The sequence below is a fragment of the Hippocampus zosterae genome, chromosome 17 (assembly GCF_025434085.1).
Source record: "Hippocampus zosterae strain Florida chromosome 17, ASM2543408v3, whole genome shotgun sequence".
Classification (NCBI taxonomy): Eukaryota; Metazoa; Chordata; class Actinopteri; order Syngnathiformes; family Syngnathidae; genus Hippocampus; species Hippocampus zosterae.
Window position 1 is genome coordinate 6255869 of NC_067467.1, and position 21433 is coordinate 6277301.

The window sequence follows — 21433 nt, forward strand, 5'->3', positions numbered from 1 at the left end:
TCATTTGCTGTCGAAATAAGTGAAGACAAAACTTCACGAACGAGAGATTCTCCCCTCCCATTAAAAATATTATTTATTGACTTACGCTCGATTGCTTGAGTCATACAAAAACAAAAAACATTGCTCATGTGGTATTTATTGTTCACGTTCTCCAGTCGCTATGTTTGTGGGGAGTTGTGAGTGGAGCCTCCGCTGCAGACGCGACGAAACGTTAGACGTCCGCTGGGTATTCCAACTGCCGAGTTCAAGGGTAGACTGAGGGAAAGTCAGGATGTCTGCGAAGATGGAAGAAAGGAATCCTGAAACAGTGAGTGACTGTGTTTATGCTCATATGTTGAGACGCAGACTGAGAATCTTGCCAGGATGTCAAGCTGAAAATAATCCCAACTATTCTTAGTTTTATGCTGTTGTTATATCGTCTTGACACCTTTGTGATGGGGTGAACGAGTCAGACAACAAATCAAGATCCTGAAAATATCTGTGATTGGATTATTTCTATAAAATAGTGTTATGTATGTGTCTAGTATGTGTTATTTTTTTAATGAAAGCAAAGTGGATGTGAAGTGGCTTTAATTCCTTAACCCAAAGAATATCAGAAACCTTGCTGAAATGCAGCGCTTTAATCCTTGTCCATAAAATTGAACTAAAAAAATATTTCAAACATCCCGAAGGCACCATCAGTTTTCCCCTCTTCCTTTTTATTGACCTACACTTCTGTCTATATTTATTCACTCCACTACCCTCAATGTGGAACAGGAGCCCTGGGCAACTGACTGTTAACACTCATCATAAAAATCTCAACCCATTCCAATGACACACTTTTACCTCACCTGCTTACCGGTTTACGTGTGACCAACTTGTCACAAATGGGTCATTTCGAGACTCTGGTGTCAATATGAAATACACCCGTGTAGTCACAGGAAATCCATCACATGAAATACAGTGAACCGTTAGAGGTAACTAGGCAGGTATGGTCATAGGAATGTAGCATGACTAGTGCAGGAAAGGCACAAATTGTATGGTTGCGCTACCTAGTTGCAAAGCTGGTGAATTACACGTTGGACCACCCATTCACACCAACAAAAAAAAAAAAACATCTGTATTAGATCATCCATCATAAAATGCCTCAATGCAGAATTACGGTTGATGGAGCATGCCACGGATGTAGTTAGCCTTGCATCACTCATTACTTTGTTTTGGAAATCAGGGAAAAAGTGCTCAGCGACGTGGACAATGGACGTTTTGGGCTCGTTTGACCACAAAACAAACACATTTTCCATTTCAAGGACAAACAGTACCAATACTAGAATTTAACAACGATAATGCAACATCTTGATGTGAAGTTTCCACTCACTTACGTGGACTTCAAAGGCTGCGGATTAAAAACGACCAGCCTTGGTTCCAGTGAGTTTCGGTTCAAAATGATCTCTGATATCTACAAACAAAATTTCTCTGCATTAAAAAATAAATAAATACATACGACTGCTGAAGAGGAGACACGAGAGAAACAAGGCTAACCGCTATTCTCATCCACCACCGGCTTCTTTTTCTACGCTCGGACCCACGCAGAAATCTAAGGACCGTCTGTCTGCTGGACATTTCGCTGCGCCACTGAGCGTTAAAATTCGGCGACGGCGGAAGATGAACGACTCGCTCAATTTTCTGTGAATGAATCGACTGGAAGACTCGATGTCAAAAAACACGTGTTGAACGAGTCGTCCACTTCAAGCATTTAAATGTCGATGCCGAGAAGGAGCCTCGACTAGTCATTTCGAGCTGAGGCAGTACATATAAATATAAATTAAAACATTAACCACGGCGGTATCTCAATGTGCTTCATGATAAAGTATTTTTGACGACGTTGCGTCGTGAACCGACAACTCATCGTCGTGGCACAGAAGGGCGGCTATGCTAGCAAACCGCGACAAGTTAGCCACTAAAAGAGGAGGCGTCAGCGGTTCGTTTGGTACAATTGAATCTCGCAACACAGGTCACAATCAATAAATGTAGCGTCGCTGATTTGCAGCTCCTCCGAGATGTCGCCCCCGCCATTCTTGAGATAAAAGCGAGTTTCGGTACCTATTATTAGCCCCTGGGAAGGTCCGCGTGTGTGTTTGGCTGTCAAAAGGCTTTGAGTCGGCACCGCATATAAGAGCAGTGCGCACACCTGCCTGGGGTGAAAAGCCGCTGAGCACATCTGCTAAGCTATGGACACTCCAGTTAACTGTGAACCGTGACAGATAAAGAAAATGGTGGTCCACCAATTTGCCGACGCTTGGCGGTGTGGTGGCTGTGATATGAGACTGAACAACTGACTGAGGTTTCACTATTGCGCTTGAGTGGACTAATTCACACACAAAAATAAATAAAACTATTCCACGGCATGTACCGTCAATGCTTTGTTGTACACTTAATTTTCACACTAAAAGGGAAACATTGGGAGGTTTCAAAGGTTATTTAGCTCTCAGTACCATGTACTTGGATAACAGCCTAAGCTCATAAATACCAAACAAACAAAGAGAGAACGAACAGTCCACAAGCTGGTTTTCAGGCTACAATGACAAAAGACAACATAAAACTCTTTCAAAGAACCGAGTAGCCATTTGGACAAAACGTTTCGCACTTGATTCCATTCAGAACGCCATTTTCCAAAGTACTTCCCCAATAAATTCTGCAAACGTGACATGAGCACGGTGTCACAGATTTTTCACAAATGACGACTTGGACGACTGACCGCCTGCATCAATGTGACAAAATCCTCTTCACGGTATCAATCAATCAGTGACATTCATGTGCCTCACACAGACACACGACGCGCGTTATCTAAATTTGGTTGTCTTGTCCTCAAGAGCATCAGCGGTTCATGGCTGTCTAAAACAAGCCGAGATACAGAGGAAAAGAGCAAACAAAAAGTTAGCCATTATGATCACAGATTAGGAAACGGCCCTCTGGAACTCCGTTGCTATCGAGTCTCGTGCAAATGAGGAAGAAAAAAAAAGGAGAGAATATGCTTGACATTATGAATTAATGTCACAGTGACGAGCGTTTTGGTTTTTTTTTGGGGGGGGGGGGGCGGGGGTTAGAATGGACAATGTACACAACGTTGTTTGAGTTAGTCCAGTGCTCTCTACTCGAGAGCACTTTAGTAAGCGCCAAAAGCCGCCCTCACTCGACTGGGTGGACAAAGATGGTATTATATATCGATGACATATAACTAGAAGTACATTGACAGCTCTGTTTTAGGAGAGGTGGTGGATTTGAAAGGGTTCGGGAAGGAACTGGGTTAACCAAACACGTTTGGTTTAAAAAAAAAAAAAAAAAGGATTGCTCGGGGCATGCCTTTGCAGTCATTCAGTTCACGATTGCACAAGGTTGTGTCCTTCCGCTGCTTACACACTGCGCTCCGAACAAGCGAGACGTTTCAGGTTTAAGGTAAGGCATTTATTTCCGTGACTCTCTTTTCAGGACGGGTTTCCCCATGCTGTAATTTAACCAGCCCGTCATTCCACAGCTGGGATGCAAACCCTTGCGCTGTTCTCATTATGGGTGCTGGGAACATCGGCGGTCTCGCCCGAACCCAGCCCGACGACGGAAGAAGCGATTCCGTGTTCCAAGGGATGTTCTTGTCTGCACGATGAGTATAGCCTGGAACTCAACATGTACTGCAGCATCCGCAACTTTACCCAACTCCCGACGGACATTCCGAGAGCGACGCACTCTCTCTGGCTGGACGGCAACCTTTTCACCGCGTTGCCGGCGGCCTCTTTCAACGATCTCGGCAATCTGCACTTCTTGAATTTGCAGAGCGGCCAGCTCGAGACCGTGGACGCTCAGGCTTTCCGAGGACTTCGGTCGTTGGCTCACATTCACCTCGAGCGGAATCGCTTGCGCACGTTACCGGGTACCGTCTTCCAGAACACGCCGAACCTCGCTTCCATCAGTCTGCACAACAACCAGCTCACTCGCATCGAGGAGAGGCTCTTTTCCGGACTCTCGCACATGTGGCTTCTAAACATGGGCTGGAACTCGATAGTCGTTTTGCCCGAGAACATTTTCCAAGACCTGCAGGGTCTTAGAGAACTGGTCCTGGCGGGAAACCGACTCGCCTACCTGCAGCCCCAGCTTTTCCAAAATCTCGGCGAGCTTAAAGAATTGGATCTAACGGGAAATTTCCTCAAAGTCATCAAGGCAAACGTGTTCGTCAAGCTTGTGAAACTGCAGAAGCTTTATCTGGCACGGAATCAAATTGTCACAGTTGCGCCGAGGGCCTTTGTGGGCATGAGATCTCTCAGATGGCTGGACCTCAACAACAACAAACTGACCGCCCTCCATGAGGACACCTTCTTGGGCCTGCACAATCTTCTCGTGCTACGTCTTTCCAACAACTCAATCTCCGCAATTAGGCCCAGGACGTTCCGTGATCTGCAGTTCTTAGAGGAACTGCGTCTGAGCCACAACAAAATCCGTGCGCTCGGCGAAAGGATTTTTGAAGGCCTTGGACATCTGGAGGTTCTCGAACTGGAACACAACCAAGTTCAGGAGGCACAAGCGGGTAGCTTCGCGGGACTCTCACATGTGGCCGTCATAAATCTGTCGGGAAGCTGCTTCCAGAGTCTACCCAATCAGATTTTCAAAGGTCTGTCAAAGCTGCACAGCCTTCATCTGGACAAAGGCTGTCTGACAAAAGTGACGAGTCAAGCATTCACGGGGCTGTCAAGTCTACGCAGACTTTTCCTGCAGCACAACAACATTTCCACTGTGGAACGACAGAGCTTTGCAAACCTGGCGGGCTTGTTGGGATTGGACTTGAGTTTCAACAAATTAGACGTTCTCACCAGCCACACATTTTCCGGTCTTCAGAATCTGGAGTACTTGCTGCTGTCCAACAACGAATGCCACCAATTTCCGCACAACGGCACCAAGCTTCTCCTTCCAAGGCTGCGCTACCTCGACCTGCGAGCAAACGCCTTGACGAGCCTCGTGCCGGATTTCTCTGAAAAAATGGAGAAGCTTCTGTTGTCGGGAAACCGCTGGAAATGCGACTGCAGCGCCACTTCGCTGAGGACCTACATCTTGAGGAATACGAATGTGGTGCCTCGACGAGTAGAGACCCACGCCGAGGGTGAAGAGCCTGACAGCACCATCACCATATACAACAACATAACGTGCGCTAGCCCCACACATCTCGCAGGTCAGGACCTGCGAGATATTGACACTGAACTCTTCCAAACATGCAGAGCAGCCATACGTTGATGCAAGTAGCAATGGCGGTTCCAAATAGTGAGCCAAATCACTTTGAAAAACAAACTAAAAAAACAAATCACAAGAAAGTCGACCAATAAGAGAGTTACAGGGAGGGTCTTTGGTTTTAAGTCCCAAACAGTGGTGATAAGTATTAAGGTACAAACACATTTGACTTTTGTACTGAAGGTCGTTTGAAGTCTACCCTTTTGTACTTTTACCTGATTAAAAGAAGTTACATCGGTACATTTACCAGTTGTTTTTGTTTGTTTGTTTGTTTGCCACCTTTAATGCAGGATGCAGCGTCCCGATTTACGTACAAATCCCATCGACCCGCTTATCAAATACTGTACACTAATTCGCAGTCTGGACCAACACGGTCATAAAGATATGACGCTAAAAGTTAAAGGTTACTACTGTGGGTTTAATTAGTCAAAACGGGAGAGCTGTCTCACATTTTTCAGTACAGGTAGCTTGTGTACACATGTAGCGAGCTAACATGTCGCTTAATGAGCAAGGTAATTGAAGTTGCAGGTGAATAACAGGACTCGCTGAGGTGACTGTCGTAAGATAGTTTGTGTTTGTGAGAACTACCTTGAGCACGAGCCATTGTAGAAGTTTGTAAAAACGAAAGAAAAATTCATTAATAACAGTCCTGTGATGTCCACTTGACTTTTTCCCCTTTCACAGACTGCGGCGTTTAGGTCAAGTTGTTTCTTTTACACTTCAGGTGACGTAGGTAACGCTGTAAACAAGTTCGTCCGCATACGCCTTTGGAGTTTTCTGTGTAGAGTTCCTCAATAAGGTCAGGAGTTTTTTAAATGTATCATACGCCAAAAAAATAATTAAAGCTAATTTTCGAGAATTAGCCCAGATAGTTTGTTTCTCTGGATGTCATGGAAGGCATCACAAAAGACAGCTGTCGATAGATATAAATTCATGATAAGTATGATTACTGTCTTCAACCTCTTTTATCGGACTAAAATGCGCATATTGATGTGATAATAAAAGCCTTTCAAATTAATAATGCTGCGTTAATATTTAAGGTATGAAGTGCTTAACAGTGATCTTTAAGGGATAGGCTGCCTTCTGGTGGGAGGACGAAAAACTGCACTGATTTATCATGGGAAACTTACGACAGGAGTAGGTCTATTTTTGGGGGGGGGGGGGGCAAAATGTTTTCATGTGATGAGTAGGTGAACCTAATGACTTATGACGTTGCTTTTTAAAGGAGTGGCATAGTCTCTTTCCTGGCTCTTAAAATGTATTTTATCAGAAAGTTGCTAAAATTGATTTTGAAATAACTTTGCATTGGAAGTGGATTAGCTTTCCCAGACAAAATTCATGAATTGCTACCAATCAACTCACAAGTAAGTGTGGCCAGAATCCTTTTAAATAAGTCTTTTAGAGTACTTTCTTCACTTTCAGATAACAGATAACGATTGTGTGCATGAAATGCAATTTAAATAGCCCTGGAAGTTTCGTTTTATAATTGGTGATTTTATTGATTTTTTTTCTTTACATTAATATATCAAGTGTATATATTTTAAAATACCTTTCGATCATTGCGGGTAATCAATAAAGTACTTAATCCATCCATCCATTTTCCGAACCGCTTGATACTCACTAGGGTCGCGGGAGGTGCTGGAGCCTATCCCAGCCGTCTTCGGGCAGTAGGCGGGGGACACCCTGAATCAGTTGCCAGCCAATCGCAGGGCACACAGAGACGAACAACCATCCAACAACCAGAGCGTCCAATCAGCCTGCCAGGCATGTTTTTGGTATGTGGGAGGAAACCGGTGCACCCGGAGAAAACCCACGCAGGCCCAGGGAGAACATGCAAACTCCACACAGGGAAGCCGGAGCTGGAATTGAACCCGGTACCTCTGCACTGTGAAGCCGACGTTCTAACCACTGGACTACCGGGCCGCCTAAAGTACTTAATACAGGCGCAAATAATGAATCAACTGTATCGAATAATTACATCTACCTGTGAAGGGCTAAATCAATTACATTGAAAAAAAATAATCAATCAGACATCGATGAAAACTTTGTTTAATTGTCAAGATGATAAAAAATAATCTTGTGAACTCTGTAAACCATAACAACACTTTAGTGTAACAATTTAACAAGTGTTAACAAATTAGTCATCCACTATAGAAAATATGCAGTACACAATCTTTCATGTAGAAATAAAAAATAAGAGAAAAACAAGTTGTGGTAGTACTCTAGGACCTGCACCTATACAATATGTTTGTGTTCAGAACACAAAATCAAGATACCGACAGTAAAATTCTTGTGATTATCAGTTTGAATTCCTACAGATGATCACAAAAATATTCAAATATTTAAACGCACCGACAGGAATAATCCCATTAAATCTATTTTCCATTCAAGCACTGCGTTAACTGGTGTGGAGGGGGGGGGGGGGGGGGACACACACCTTTAGTTTAGTGCTAATACATTTGTTTTTATTGAATAGCAGTTTACAACTAGATGCTACATCAAAATGAATGAACTGCGCTCCATAATGATAATATTCCAGTGACCTCTTCATTGAATATCTAATTTAGAATAATACATTCAATATTTCAGGGCATCAAAACATTAACAAAAATAATTACATGTCTACAGTACATGGAACAGCCGGTTCCACATTCAGATTCTTTTATTTATTTTTTTTACTTTTTATTTTACTCACTCAACGTCATTACACGTGTACAAGATTGCATAAATCTTCAGGCTCGCATGTTTGTATCATTCAAAAACAATGAAAAACAACAACTAAAATGCAAAACAGATTCAAAAGTACAGTATGCAGTGTGCATTTACATTTACAAGATTCTTCCTGTTTGGTGCGCTTTGTTTCACATTTGGATTGATTGATCTAAATTACATCTTTACAGGCTGAATAATGCTGTCTTTTTAAGTTCTTGTCTTGAATAGGATGGTAAATACAGACCATGACGGAAATATAGTCCCTTTCCACACCAACGTCAGACCACTTTCGAGAATTAGCTTCACATATGCCTTAATTCGCTATTGAAACAAAACAAATGAAATTGCGCAGTGAAAATTTGTTCCATTAACGAGTCGAAACTAAAATGGCCAGAGAAAGGAAAGAGCAGAAGAGTTGCTAGCCAGCTAAGCTAATTGAGCATATTTTAGCTATGGAGACATGCTACTCAAGAGTTTTGGGGCAGTTGTTTAATGGATTGTTCTCGAGCTTCTGTGAACACGTGTTTCCATGTCCGAGGAGCTGGTTAGCCATGCAGTCTTAGCGCTTAGCATGGTTAGCGACATGGCCTCCATCTGCGTTCCCTCATACTCTCGGCTATTGAGTCAAGCCGTGAGGAAAATCTCTGAAAGTTCTGAACTCTGATGTCACTGTCCGTGTGAGCATTTTAGATGCAAACTCAAATAACGTAACCTGTTCGAAACAGGACGCTTGTAACAAATGCATGGAGCTGCTTAGCATCGTTAGCGAGACGGTCCCGACATATATTCTACAAACTGTCTGCTGCCGTACTGTTATGGGTAAAATAGTGATTACGGAAAATATATTTTTTATTAAATAGCATTTTGGGGGGAATTCTCACTCTTGAATGTTCTGAATTCCAGACAAAACTAAACAGCCGCGTTAAAAATGTTTTGATGTTCCTCTGAGCAACTAATTAAACACAACTCCAATCATAAAAAGGCACAAAAAGTTAAGACTAAACTGCAGTGCTTATTAAGTGGACTTTTTGGATTGTTTTGATGGAATAAGTTAAGTATCTGCCACTCATAAACTCACTTTACGGACAGTGAATCCAAAGCACCGTATGGTATATAAATTAAAGCACCCACTGTTATACACCCCTTTCGAGTAAAGAGAACTTCTGAAAACCGAAGCCGATATGGCCACATCAGGGTCACAGTCACTTCCTTCACTATCCTTAACAGAACCTCTGAACTGGCCGTAAAAACACAATTTGAAGGGATTTGTCTGTATTTTTTGTCAACTCGGGAGAAAAATAATTTATGACTGCTAATTCAATCTTTAAGGTAGCAGGTGATTCTTTTCCTTCCTTTACTAACTTCCATTTTTTACTGAAATTTTGAGGTGAAAGTACAAATTACAGGTCTTTGGTCAAACGGCAACGAACACGGGCCCAAGTGTGTCGATGTTGAAAGCAAAAGCCGTCAGCAGAGTTGTTATTAAGCCGCTAAGTGAAATAATAATGACCTCAAAAACTGAATTCTACATCTCGCAAGGCATTCAATTGTACTCGTCACGAAATGGCGGCGTTCCGTTTTAAAAAGGGATAATGTTCTCAAATACCGGGACAGCTACAGGAGACATCACTTTGCTTTGTTTCTCTAAATTTAGAGTGAGACGTCCTTATTTTATTTATTTATGTTTTCACAAGCAAAAATGATGAAGACCAAATAACTCTGTCAAATGAAACAAGTTAAAAAAAACCAAATAAAAGCACGTAAACAAACCCGTGACAATTTACAGCAGTACAGGTCTCTGCGACATTATTGCAGGGGCAGTTCCGAAAAACCGACCGTATTACAAACGTAATTCAAAAAAAGAATTTGTGAAGGAACTACATTTATACTTTTTACGGTAGTCATGAATGAGCTTTTAACATCAATTGAAATACACTGTGGCAGTTTGACACGATTACAGTAAATTCGGATTGATTATAGTCGGCTCAAGGCTTTAGGACGGCCTTTTTTCCTAAAAACTGAATGGGAATGAGTGGATGTCGATTGTCGTGCTGTCATTCAGATAACAAGCTTGTCCCTTGACTTAATTTTATTTTTCAGTATCGTATGGTTTGACATGGTCCGTCAAACAATATTTATAGTTAAATTAAGGATTAATTTTACTTTTGAATTTCAGATGCACTTAACTCTTTTCTGTTACAGGTAATAAAGCTATTCTTTGTTCTAAGTTGGTCCATATTTCTTTTTTTATTCTCTTATACGTTAATAAGGAAACAGTGTTATGCAGAGGTGTACTTATAACAATTTTATAGACAAATGATACTACAGGTATAGTCATGAGGGGGGTGGCGCGAGATGTTTTCTTCTTCTTAGGGGGGGGGCATGACAGAAAATAATTGAGAACCACTGGCTTAAGCGGGGTACACACGTACCGACAACAGGGATGGAAAGACCCAATTATCCAATGTTTCAAACAAAAAATACATTATAAATGATCCTGAGCGATTATCCTGCGGTAGCCCTTCCCTGATCTGATCAGAAGCTGTCGTGCTATAAGAGCAGAAAGTATACACTTGTTTTTTTTTTACCCTCGCCATGTGTGGGTCCATGAACAAAAAAGAAAATAAAAGGTTAAGATGTTAAAATCGTCGTGTGTGTACCCCGCTTCCGCTGGTGCATATTGACTATGGCCCGCTTCTTTAACTCAGCAAACAGCTGATAAAAATGCATTTTTTTCCGTGCGGCGCCGCTTTCCTGTCCCATCGGGGAATGTAAATCGAACACGTAGCTTTAGCGAATAAGTAGCTAAATCATTTGCACCTGGAGACACACTTCCTATGTTTTTTTTTTTAAAGTCAGAGCGATTCATGAACACAGTAGAAGGTCATTTTTAGACGGACTCGATGACGTTCATCACGGAAATTGTCCTAAGAGCTTTTTTTCGGTACAAATACAAGGTGCCCTTTATTTTGCATACGGCCAGGAAAGAAAAGAGCTCATCTCAAAAGAGCGAAGCTGCACGGGAAGAGCACTGCGGCCAACGACAAAGATCGCAGGCGCTGGTGATGTTCCATCAAAATAGAATAAAATAAGACGAAAAAAAATAAGAGGAATTAAACTGGGCCGGATATAAGTATGGTCAGGTTTAAAGACATTTCACCAAAAAAAGAGCTTTTCCACTTCCACAATTTGAGCTTAAGGCACTTGAGAGCTGGAGGCCGTTATGTTCTAGAGGCTAGTTTCCAACATACACACACAAATACGAACACACACAAAGACAATACATGCTCCTCCTTATAAATGTTCCCAAAAAAACAAACAAAAGTAACTGATTTTAACCATGTGCATATAGCGTGTGTGCACACTTGACGCATTTTACAGCTGCTGGTTCGGCTTAAAATGCATCATAAGTTTGCAATTGATTTTTTTCTCTCTTGTTTATTTTATAAATCGAACTATGAAAGTAGAAACTATGAAATACTTGAAGTTTCCTATTCAATCTTAATATGCAGAATCATGCTATGATTTAAACAACAGGAAACATGAAATGGTCCATTTATGTTTCACAGTACAGACCAAAAATCTTTCTCTCTCTATATATATATTTATGGGTATACTTATAAAAAGTATGACTAGTTAAAAAAAAAGCAATCCCTACAAAGCAGCTTCAACAAAATGTCTAGCTACCCTCGTAATAGTCGACAAAGTGCTTCAATTAAGAAATCTTCGGGAAATTGGTCAGAATAATTGCTTAACCGGCTGCATTCATATCAACTATTTGTTTTTGTTTTGTTTTTTTTTACGTAAAAAGGAACATTCAGCGCTAATACCTGAAATACACTTGACAACTTTGCAGTCCGAATAGTGTTTTTTTTGTTTGTTTTGTTGTTGTTTTGTTTACATCAAAGATTCAATCTGCATAGTGTTGAATTTTAATTTCTCTCCCAAAACACAAGGGAATTTTTGACAATTGAAGACGCAAGGAAAAGTGGAAAATCATTTCACTTGTTCATTTTTGATCATATTCTAATTTCCTGACACACCATCAAAATTGCACAAATTTAAATCATTCGATATTTCAATTGAGTTTGACTTTTAATGAATGACGTTTTCCATCATACCTAACTTATTGAGAAAGGACGCGTTTTTTGTAGAGTTTAGTTGCCGTTGCCAAATTGACAATTTTTTGCTAACTAAAGCTGTTGGCCACGTAAAATGAGCAAAACCTAAACATCAGAATCCCCCGTACGTGATTCGCCGTTCGATGCATTTGTACGAGTCAAGCATCATTTCCTTCGACCTTTTAAGTGTTGTATGAAATATACAAAAGTTGATATCTCTATAGTACTATAGTACCTCTCATGCGTGAGCGTACATCACCACTTGAGTATTTTTGTTCGACAGTAGGGACATTCGGCTTTGCTGGGCGCGCAGCTCTCGCATAGAACGTAATGTTGGCACGGCTGCAGCACAACACATCGGTCGTGCTTTTGGCAAACTACGCATTTCTTTGACTGAAGCCGATATATGACCTGTTAGGGAAGGAGAGGAGACAAATGTGAAATAAGTGGGTTAGAAACGCATGGGGAGGGGGGGTGCGCTGGGTATTTTTTCTTACCCCGTCTATAAGGTCGAGGTCGTTGCGCAGCTGGTTCTTGAGCGAGTGCAGCTTGGACAGGGAGAGCTGTTCCAGCTCGCCGTAGCTGCGCAGGAGCGGCGTTCCGGGTGCCCGGCACAGAGCGTCAAAATCACCCCGGAGGTCCTTCAGCTTGCGCTCCGTCTCGTCCCGTTTCTGCTCAGCCAGCTGCAGCTCCGACTCCGCCGCCTTGGCTTGTTCCTTGGCTTCGTGGGCGTCTTTCTGGCAGGCTTCGCATGCCTATGAGCAAAGTGGTAGCTTTTTTTTTTTTTTTTGGGAGGCTGACAAATTCCAATACTTGAAAAATGCTGCACGTTCTCCAACCAGACGTAGCTGCATCAGCGACATCATCTGTCGGTTCGGGCATTCAGTCACCTTTGCCTTTTATACAAAACCCAGTGAAGTAACAACTGTTTGCGCTTTTATACAGCAACCGAGGATCCCACAATGAGATATTGTCCTGTAATTCCATCCATCAGGTTTATACTATGTATCGACGTTGTCAAACGTCCCAGCCTTCTGATTGGGTGCCTCTCTTGTAGCTAATACGACCTCTGATACAAGTGAATATAGGCAGATTGGCTTTGAAAGGCTGCGTAAAGGCGCCCGTTGAGTTTTGGGAAAGCTGGGTCAGACAATTTTGGTTCAAATTTGCATTAAAAATCATCCAAAAAAAAGAGATTTGGGGCAACATTATTCTTATAGATCTCAGTATTTTTTGGACATGTGAACTGTCATTCCTAAAACTAATTGGTAAGAATGTAAAATGTGTCTTGATCGCTCAACACTGACCCAAAGAATGGCCATTGTCAAGAACATTGACTAAATGTCAAGTCAAAAATATTCTCTGAGACTTAAAATGAGTCGCAGGGGAATGAGAAAAATTGGACAATTCTCAAACATTATTAGTCCACCGTTTTGTTTCTTTTGAATGAACTAAAATTTGTACTGTGCTGTGCACGGTTGTTGAGAATGGCGTAAATCCTGCACAGCACTTTCGCGACATCAAGCACATGACATGTTTGTTTGTTCGGATTGGTTGTCAACCACGTGCACTACTTTGTCCCTTTTTTTGAAAGCGTACCTGTTTGACCTGATGCCAGGCCTCCTCCCATTGTTTGATCTTCCTCTTGGCCTCATCCAGTTCCCGAAAGAGACGTGAAACGTCGCCGCCGCCTGCCGCGGACGTCAGGCTGCTGAAGACCGGGGACGGACTCGGGGAAAAGCTGCCGCTCACAAAGTCCCAAATGCTGCTAGCGCCGTTCAAGCCTGTACCGAAAATGTCAACAAACACTTTTGAAGTGTGTATTTCAAATCACGGCTGCTATAATTCTACTGGGCTAAAAATATGGAAATCCTTCAGCCGATATCCATGGGAAGAGGTTGCTGGCTCCGCTGATTTCATCGTAAAAGTTTTTCTGTTAAGGAGTCGACGCCAGAAAATTAAAACACTGACCAACAGTTCAAATAAATAATTTCCTAACATGTGTTCGGGTGACAGGATAATCCTATTTGGTAAATATGAAGTCAGAGGGAAATTCCGTTCTTGTTTTTATTTTCATTCTTGACAATAATAATCAAGCTTCATCAAATTTCCGTCCTTTTCGAATGTCAATGCTGGGAACAAGTATTCGTCCTGTTTCTGATTACAGATGTGAAAACGTACATGCCCTTTTACAAAATAATTTAGTCAAGCTAGAGGGTTTTTTTTGTCCACGAACTGCCCATATAAGGTCACGCCACATCATTTCATTTGGACGCGGACAAATAACTTGTTTTGTTGCACTCTTATGTTGGATGTCTGGTATGTACACTGACCCAAGGAGTTCTGGGAAGAAGACGAGGGCGTTCCCAGCAGGCCGTGCTCCTGCTTAGCCAACATGTTAGCGGCGTGGTTGTGCTGTGACACCGCGCCGGAGAGCAGGGAGTGCGACTGCGACAGCGAGCTCAGCGGCGACGTGGACAGCGACGAAGACGAGTTAAAGGAGGACGAGCGCGCCAGCGAGCCGGGAATGTTGACCGGGGCCGAGCCGCTGAACATTCTGTGACCTGAGGCGGAAGTGGTCACCTTGTGGGTTAACTCATTTTTAGATTTGCCCAAGACATGACATGGGGGGGAATAATTGGGGTTGCAAATGTACGCACAAAATACACATTCATGGGTTTCATATCATTCTGATGAACAAAGTGGACGTCGAGGTTGGAAATAGAGCCCATATTTGCCGGAAATTTGCGACAAATTGCGATGGCCTCTGCGGGCAGAGCTTCTTGTCTTCAGTCTTCTACTTAGCATTTTGAGTGCATATTATTATTATTATATTGTGTGGCCAATTTGATTGTTCTACCCACTCATGTCATGTCTACATTTTCTCGTCCTTACCTTCTAGTCCAACACTGTTGTCTTGTTCTTCGAGCTCCTTATCAAGCGACGCAACGTTAATGTCACTGAAGTTGATGTCCAGAGCAGATCCTAAGTGCAGGGGGGGGGGGATATGAGAAGTTTAACTCTTTCAATACCAGCCAATTCTGGACCAAGTCTGAAAAGACGTTTAAAAACGTCATTGGGAGTGAATGAGTTAAAACGATATGCAGGGGTGGGGTGGGGAATCAAATAAAAAGGCGACATCCTCGTACCAATGACGGACTCCACCGTGTTGCTCCCGGGATAAAAGGGAGTGGCTTTTGCGTTCATGGTGGACAAGGTGGTCGGGGAGGAGCTGTCCGAGCCGATGCTGGAGGCCAAGCTGGACGTTATGCTGGAGGTGAAGCTGGACGCCAGGGGGTTCACTGCGCAGAAGACGCTGTTTTGGGTCTGAAACGGGGGGCGGAGGGGGGGGGGGGCAAAGGGACACACAAAGCACGTTTTAATTTCCCATGCATTTAATCTTGCTGTACACACCCACACAAGTGCATGTAATTGCTCTGCCTGCCACGATACGTCGCCGGCATAGAGAGATGAACAAAGATACATTTTTGGGGGGAGGGTTCCATAATTTTGGAGTCGTTAAGTCGTCTTCACACCAATTGGGTAAAATTGGGTAACAAATGAAAGACTACTGGTTGGGAATCCCTGATTCAAATACAAGAGAGGTATTTCTTGGTGGAGTCATGGTAAGTTTTATGTGTTAGTTTATGTTTTAATCTCAATATCATCAAATATACAGACCGAGGTGACATTTTTCATTTTTAATCGATGGCTCGACCTCCATTTCATTTTGAAAATAATGGTGCCCACTTTACTGTCGGAGAGGTATTCGTTTCACTGATTATCGTCGCGGTTGTACTTGGTTGCGGTGGTGTGTGAATGTCTTGATTCATAAAACTCTTAAAATGACTTCAAGCCATATATGGAGGACATACACTCGCCAATTGTCCGTTGCTGGTGCTGGAGCCGCCGGCCGTCGTCCACTCTGCGACAGGACACTCGGAATACTGCTGAGGGCCTGGCTGGGAATGTGAGCTGGAATGTATGGCCGTTAGCAATGAGCTCATGGTATCCTCGGTGGAGGGGATTCCTGTGGGGCGGAGACATGATGGCTCTTATCGTAAACGCCTCACCCCCTCTAACAAAGAGGAATTCACTCACAAGGACAAGGACAAATTAAGACAAATAAGAGCGGGCAACCTTTGATTGTTTTTGTTTGGTTCCAAATTTCACCTTGACCGTGGGTCTGCGCTCCAATTCGTACCATTCCAGTAACTGCTTGTTCTAACTTTTATGCTAGTTGGTCTCCTTTTACGACTTGTTTTTGAAAGCGTCTGGAATGACTCACTTTCGACGTGTGCAAAGGCACAGAACGGCCCTCGGGGACAGTAGCCGGTTTGCCGCATGTCGTTGCACTTGGTAGATTTGTAGATCTCGGAATGGACGCGGGGGAGGGAAGAGAGAAAAGAAGCAAAGTTAGATACAAACGTCATACTTGCGTGTTTTGTTGATAAAGGACAAACTTGATAGCCACCTCTGGGTGAAACTGCTGCTCCGTGCGTGAGTGGCAATATTGGCAAGCGTCGGCGCTTTCGCACTTGGAGGGCTCGCCCCATTCGTCGCCGTGTTTCACGCTGGGGCACGGCGTCGACCTGTTGTGTGATATTACAACGAAAAACGTTTGCCTTTCTCATCCACAGTCGGCGCCCCTCGAAATATTAGAATAATATATCATGGTTCAATTAATTTGTTTCAGATTCTGAATATAATTTAGATGACGTCCGATTTGGAATATCATTTAAGAGAAACAAAAATTGTTAGCTTTTTAGATTCATTGATGGCTTGAAATTCATTCATTCATTCATCTTCCGTACCGCTTGATCCTCACTAGGGTCGCGGGGGGTGCTGGAGCCTATCCCAGCCGTCTCCGGGCAGTAGGCGGGGGACACCCTGAATCGGTTGCCAGTCAATCGCAGGGCACACATAGACGAACAACCATCCACGCTCACACTCACACCTAGGGACAATTTAGAGCGTCCAATCAGCCTGCCATGCATGTTTTTGGAATGTGGGAGGAAACCGGAGCACCCGGAGAAAACCCACGCAGGCCCGGGGAGAACATGCAAACTCCACACAGTGAGGCCGGAGCTGGAATCGAACCCGGTACCTCTGCACTGTGAAGCCGACGTGCTAACCACTGGACTACCGGGCCGCCTGGCTTGAAATTGATTTTTGTAAACTTTTTATTTTAACTACGTAATCAACAGGATTTAAATCAGAAATTAAACATGATTTTGGGAGGTGTTGTCTTGACGCTGGTGAGCAGCACTCTATGACAGCAATCACAGGTACAATACCGACTTGACCGATGTAGAGTTTAATAACTCAGGTTAACTCGTTCACTCCCAAAGACGTTTTTAGACATCTTTTCAGACTTGCTCTAGAATTGGCTGGTACTGAATGAGTTAAAGGACCCCCGAGAAGTCGTATGATTAGTTTTTGTATTTGGTAATTCTTTAATAAGGTAACTTCTCACCTGTACTTGTATTTGCGTGGATTGCGCCTGCGGTCTCGACTGTTGTGGTAGTGCGGACAAGCGTAGCCCTGTCTGCACAATCTGGGCGGCTTTGTGCACTGCTCCGTTTTGTAGTTTGCTAAAACAAAATTGGTGTCTGCGGGGAGACCCCAAAAAGGCACAGCAAGTCTCATTTTATGTTCCCACTAGAGAGCGTGTCAAAGTTAACAGTTCTTGACATGAACTGGCGTCTTTCACCTTGCCACCTGGGGTCCTCCGTCAGGGTTTTCTCGATCATTGCTTGGCTGGCTAACACACCAGGCTGCAGGTCAGGAATACTTTCGCCGGGGCCCAGCTGTCCATTCTGGAGCACCTCTTGAGCTTGGATCTCTCTGGTGACATATTTCAGTATTATTTTTAAATGATTATGCCTGATTCAGGGCACTATGCGCACCTTATCTCCTTTAAAGTAATGAACCAAGCAGTGAAATGGATCACGCTGTAAAGCTTTTTTAAATTTTTATATTTTGACCCTCTCTTTTTGGAAAATGAATTAAATTTTGATGTAAAAGTCAAAATAAAAATACATTTGAAAAGTAAAAACAATTATTTTAAAGTTGAAAAGAATCATTCAGAAGTACCAAAAACATGCCTGTAAAAAGTACAGAAGTGGAAAGTAATTAGCAAGTTAAAACGATAATAAAATCTGAAATTTGAAGTCCAAAGAGTTGAAAGGAGCAATTAAAAAGGCTAAAAATAATAATTCATAAAATAGTCTATAAAAATGAAACTTCCCCCTCTCGCTCTGCGCCCATCGCCAAGCAAAACAGTATTTTGTTTTTCTGTCGTCACCTGATATCATAGACGGGGGGTCTGAGATCATGAGGGCCATGGGCAAACGCGCAGTGGAGGCCGTTCTTCACGCAGTGCCCCCGGGCATCTGTCTCGTGGATGCATGTGCCCGTCTTGTAATAGCGGAGATGGTACTTGCGCTCCGTGTCGCCGGTGGTCCGGTGTAGATAAGGACAGCTGACATGAGATGGGTACAAAATGTTTTTTTTCCCACCCACATAAAACAATTTAAAAAAAAAAAGTAGTAGTAGTACAGTCGTCCATCGTGCGGTTGCATTATTAACTTCTCTCATGCACCGACTTCACCATCGAGCCAAAGCAGCAACAGTTACTATGGCAACCGGTAAGGTCATTTAAAAATAGCTGCCATTGTCAGGGGCGGCGTATTGATGGAAGGAGCTTGTTTTCTTTTCCTCAATGCTTCTTTTTTTTTCCCAAACGAGTAGACTATATGCATGAAGTTGGACTCCCGCACTGAATGTGTTCCAGTGGTGGACGAATGAAAGGCTGGCTGCATGAATAAATGAATGTTGACAAAGGCCTGAGTAGAAATTATACAATGGTTAAAATAATGGGAGAAAATGACTAATGTTCCAGTGATAACCCCAACAAATCCCTTACTAAAGGTATTGAAGTGTCACCATGTAGGTAAGTGATTCTGATCGTGTTAAGGCCAGCAGGGAAGACCTTGCTGGCACCATTCCCCATTAAAGCAAATCCTCAAACTTGTCGACAGGCGGTTCCACACCAACAAAGCTTCTTGGCAGAGGTAACGGCATGTTTCAAGTATCGCCGGCATGCAAACGAGCACCGCGCATGATGACCTACTCATCTCCATCGGGGCAGATGCCGGTGGTCTCGTCGTATTTGGTGCAGTAAACGTCGGGGCTATAGTTGAAGGTGCCGTCCCTTCGGCGGATGGGTCTCCTCCGCCTCTGGGTAAGAAAGTGCCAGTGGAAGCACGTAAACGGTCTATGCTGCGTGCACTTGTGCTGCAGGAACAACGGACACTGCTCGGTCCTGAACTCCTTCAAGTAGCTGAAAGGGTAGAAATGACAAGTGCGGTTACACAACATTAATTCAATGACTCAGGGGAACGGGAAAAAAAATTTGCAGAATATCAAAATATCTGTCTTGCCGATCAGAACTTGGTAGAGTCTAATAATATGGCAAAAAAGCGACCTCGAATCAAAACATATTGTTTTGCAATCGATATCTGTAGCCATGTAGTGCAGCCAGAGAGGAGATCAACTGCACACAACATGAAACAACACCGGGGTTGAAACAAGGTATGAGGCATAAAAAAAGATTGAATGTAGCAATTTAAAAATTTGTACCAAAGTTAAAAAATACAAAAAAATAAGAGCTCACGTTTTGTGCTCTGTTGGACACCAAAGGGGGGTAAAAAGGATTTGAAGTGAGTTTGAAAAATGAAACCCAAAGGGGCTTGTCTTGTGCGTACCAGGGGGTAGGGCTACACAGTGAATGAAATTTCAATCTTGATTGCAATTAAGGCTGCCACAATTAAATTAACTGATTTGTCAGTTACACTTAAAATGCGGGCTTTGCTGCAGATCTACTCAAGCACTTTTTCAAATAGTCCTCCACCGCATGTGCTGCCTAAATAACAAGTGGGTGCCCTGCCAAGGGAACCTGAAGAAAGAGTCTTTGTGAACTAATGAGAGCCAAAGTGTGCAAAGTGGCCCAAGTAAAATGGACGGATTTGTCTTTCTTTTCATTAAATCATTCACTGCAGTGGACATTTAAATTTGCAAATGAAATCCAACCCAATTAATTGGGTGAAACCATGTTCTACTGTTAATTACTGAAGAACAGAAAAAGCTAGACACAAAACTTTTTTCCAGCGAAGCTAGAGTAAATTCTTATTGTAGATTTTATTTTTTATTTGTTGTGGAACACAACAAATAAAGAAAAGGCTGGCAACCGGCATTGGCAACCGGCATTGGCAACCGGGGTTGGCTGGCAACCGGTTCAGGGTGTCCCCCACCTAGTGCCCGAAGACGGCTGGGATAGGCTCCAGCACCCCCTTTGTGAGGATAAAGTGGATGGAAAAATGGATGGATGGATGTTGTGGAACACTACAATCTGTCTCCAGAGATCAATCAAAAAGCCCTTAACAGCAGGAGGGGGCGTCCCTTTTTTAACGACTAAAAAAGTTTAAGGCCGTCAAAGCTTTAAAGTATTAAGGACATCATCAAAGAGTTTAACGGACAAAGCGTTTTATCTCACGACTCATAGTCATACTTTCTTCACGTTTGACTCTTGTTGTTTGGTGTTTTGCCGTGACATTTTTCTTTTGTAAAACGCGTGCCTTGACTCATTTCATGTTGGGAAAGACGAGCCCTGGATGTGTTTTGGGTTACTTGCGTCAGGCCTCTTATTCACGTAGCAGAATGTGAACGCATTGCGACGCAACCCTGGTGGGAATCCCTTGAGCGTACGTCAATTAAAGCACGTAGCGAGAAGACAGCGAGCGAGGGGAACACAAAAATAAAGGCCGAGGTGTTGACAAGCAGACGGAGGGTAGCGAGCTAGCAGCTCGTGGCAAAAACACGATTAGCCTGCAAAGTTAATAGCGGGAAAGAGTACTATTACTGAGCGTATTCTTTTTTGTTTTGTTTTAACTATCCCGTCATGGTCCGCCATGTCAGGGAAACGTGAAAGAGATGTCGTCTCAAGCCCGTGGAATCGCAGATTTTTGGGGGCAGTCACAAAGCCCTGCGAAAGCAACATTCGTAAACGTACGCAACCAAAGAGTTGGAACAACGCGAGGGCGACGCACACGTTCCACGAGTTGCCCTGCACGCGTGAGAGAGAATGGTGCAATACTCACGTATAGTGGGTCGGTTTCTCGGTTTGAGGAGACGCATTGGTCGCCGTTTTCGAAACGGACGGCATTTTCAGTCAAAACAATCAAGTGCGCATGCGCGTTGATCTGTTGCTCCACGACGGCCCATGCACGTCCCAGACGAAGCGCGCTACCCAGTGGTGACCAGAAGATATGCATCAGCTTCAAATGGGGGGG

At 43.3% G+C, this 21433-nt stretch overlaps 2 protein-coding genes across 3 annotated transcripts; one reads left to right on the forward strand and one right to left on the reverse strand.

Annotated features, from left to right (window-relative positions):
* Positions 1-32: 32 nt before the first annotated feature.
* Positions 33-21397, reverse strand: unkl (unk like zinc finger). Of its 2 annotated transcripts, none has more exons than XM_052048312.1 (14): positions 21242-21397; positions 19216-19425; positions 18388-18564; positions 17794-17927; positions 17557-17692; positions 16555-16672; positions 16369-16453; positions 15956-16110; positions 15230-15407; positions 14976-15065; positions 14414-14644; positions 13680-13864; positions 12578-12835; positions 33-275 (listed from the first exon to the last, which is right to left on the reverse strand). In XM_052048312.1, the coding sequence occupies exons 1-14, from the start codon at positions 21304-21306 to the stop codon at positions 267-269; spliced, it is 2031 nt and encodes a 676-aa protein (XP_051904272.1). In that variant the 5' UTR covers positions 21307-21397; the 3' UTR covers positions 33-266. The 2 variants fall into 2 exon arrangements, with proteins under 2 accessions (XP_051904272.1, XP_051904271.1); XM_052048311.1 differs by lacking the exon at positions 33-275 and adding an exon at positions 7281-12491.
* Positions 3144-5493, forward strand: igfals (insulin-like growth factor binding protein, acid labile subunit). The gene is made up of 2 exons (XM_052048320.1): positions 3144-3432; positions 3512-5493. The coding sequence occupies exon 2, from the start codon at positions 3517-3519 to the stop codon at positions 5251-5253; it is 1737 nt and encodes a 578-aa protein (XP_051904280.1). The 5' UTR covers positions 3144-3432; positions 3512-3516; the 3' UTR covers positions 5254-5493.
* Positions 21398-21433: the final 36 nt, after the last annotated feature.

Coding starts and splice junctions, on each gene's coding strand:
- igfals (XM_052048320.1), top strand. CDS start 3,517: ATGCAAACCCTTGCGCTGTTCTCATTATGGGTGCTGGGAACATCGGCG.
- unkl (XM_052048311.1), bottom strand. CDS start 21,306: ATGCCGTCCGTTTCGAAAACGGCGACCAATGCGTCTCCTCAAACCGAG. Junction 16,673..17,556: donor CCACGCAAATACAAGTACAG/GTGAGAAGTTAC, acceptor ATCACACAACAG/GTCGACGCCGTGCCCCAGCG. Junction 13,865..14,413: donor TTCTTCCCAGAACTCCTTGG/GTCAGTGTACAT, acceptor TTTTCGGTACAG/GCTTGAACGGCGCTAGCAGC.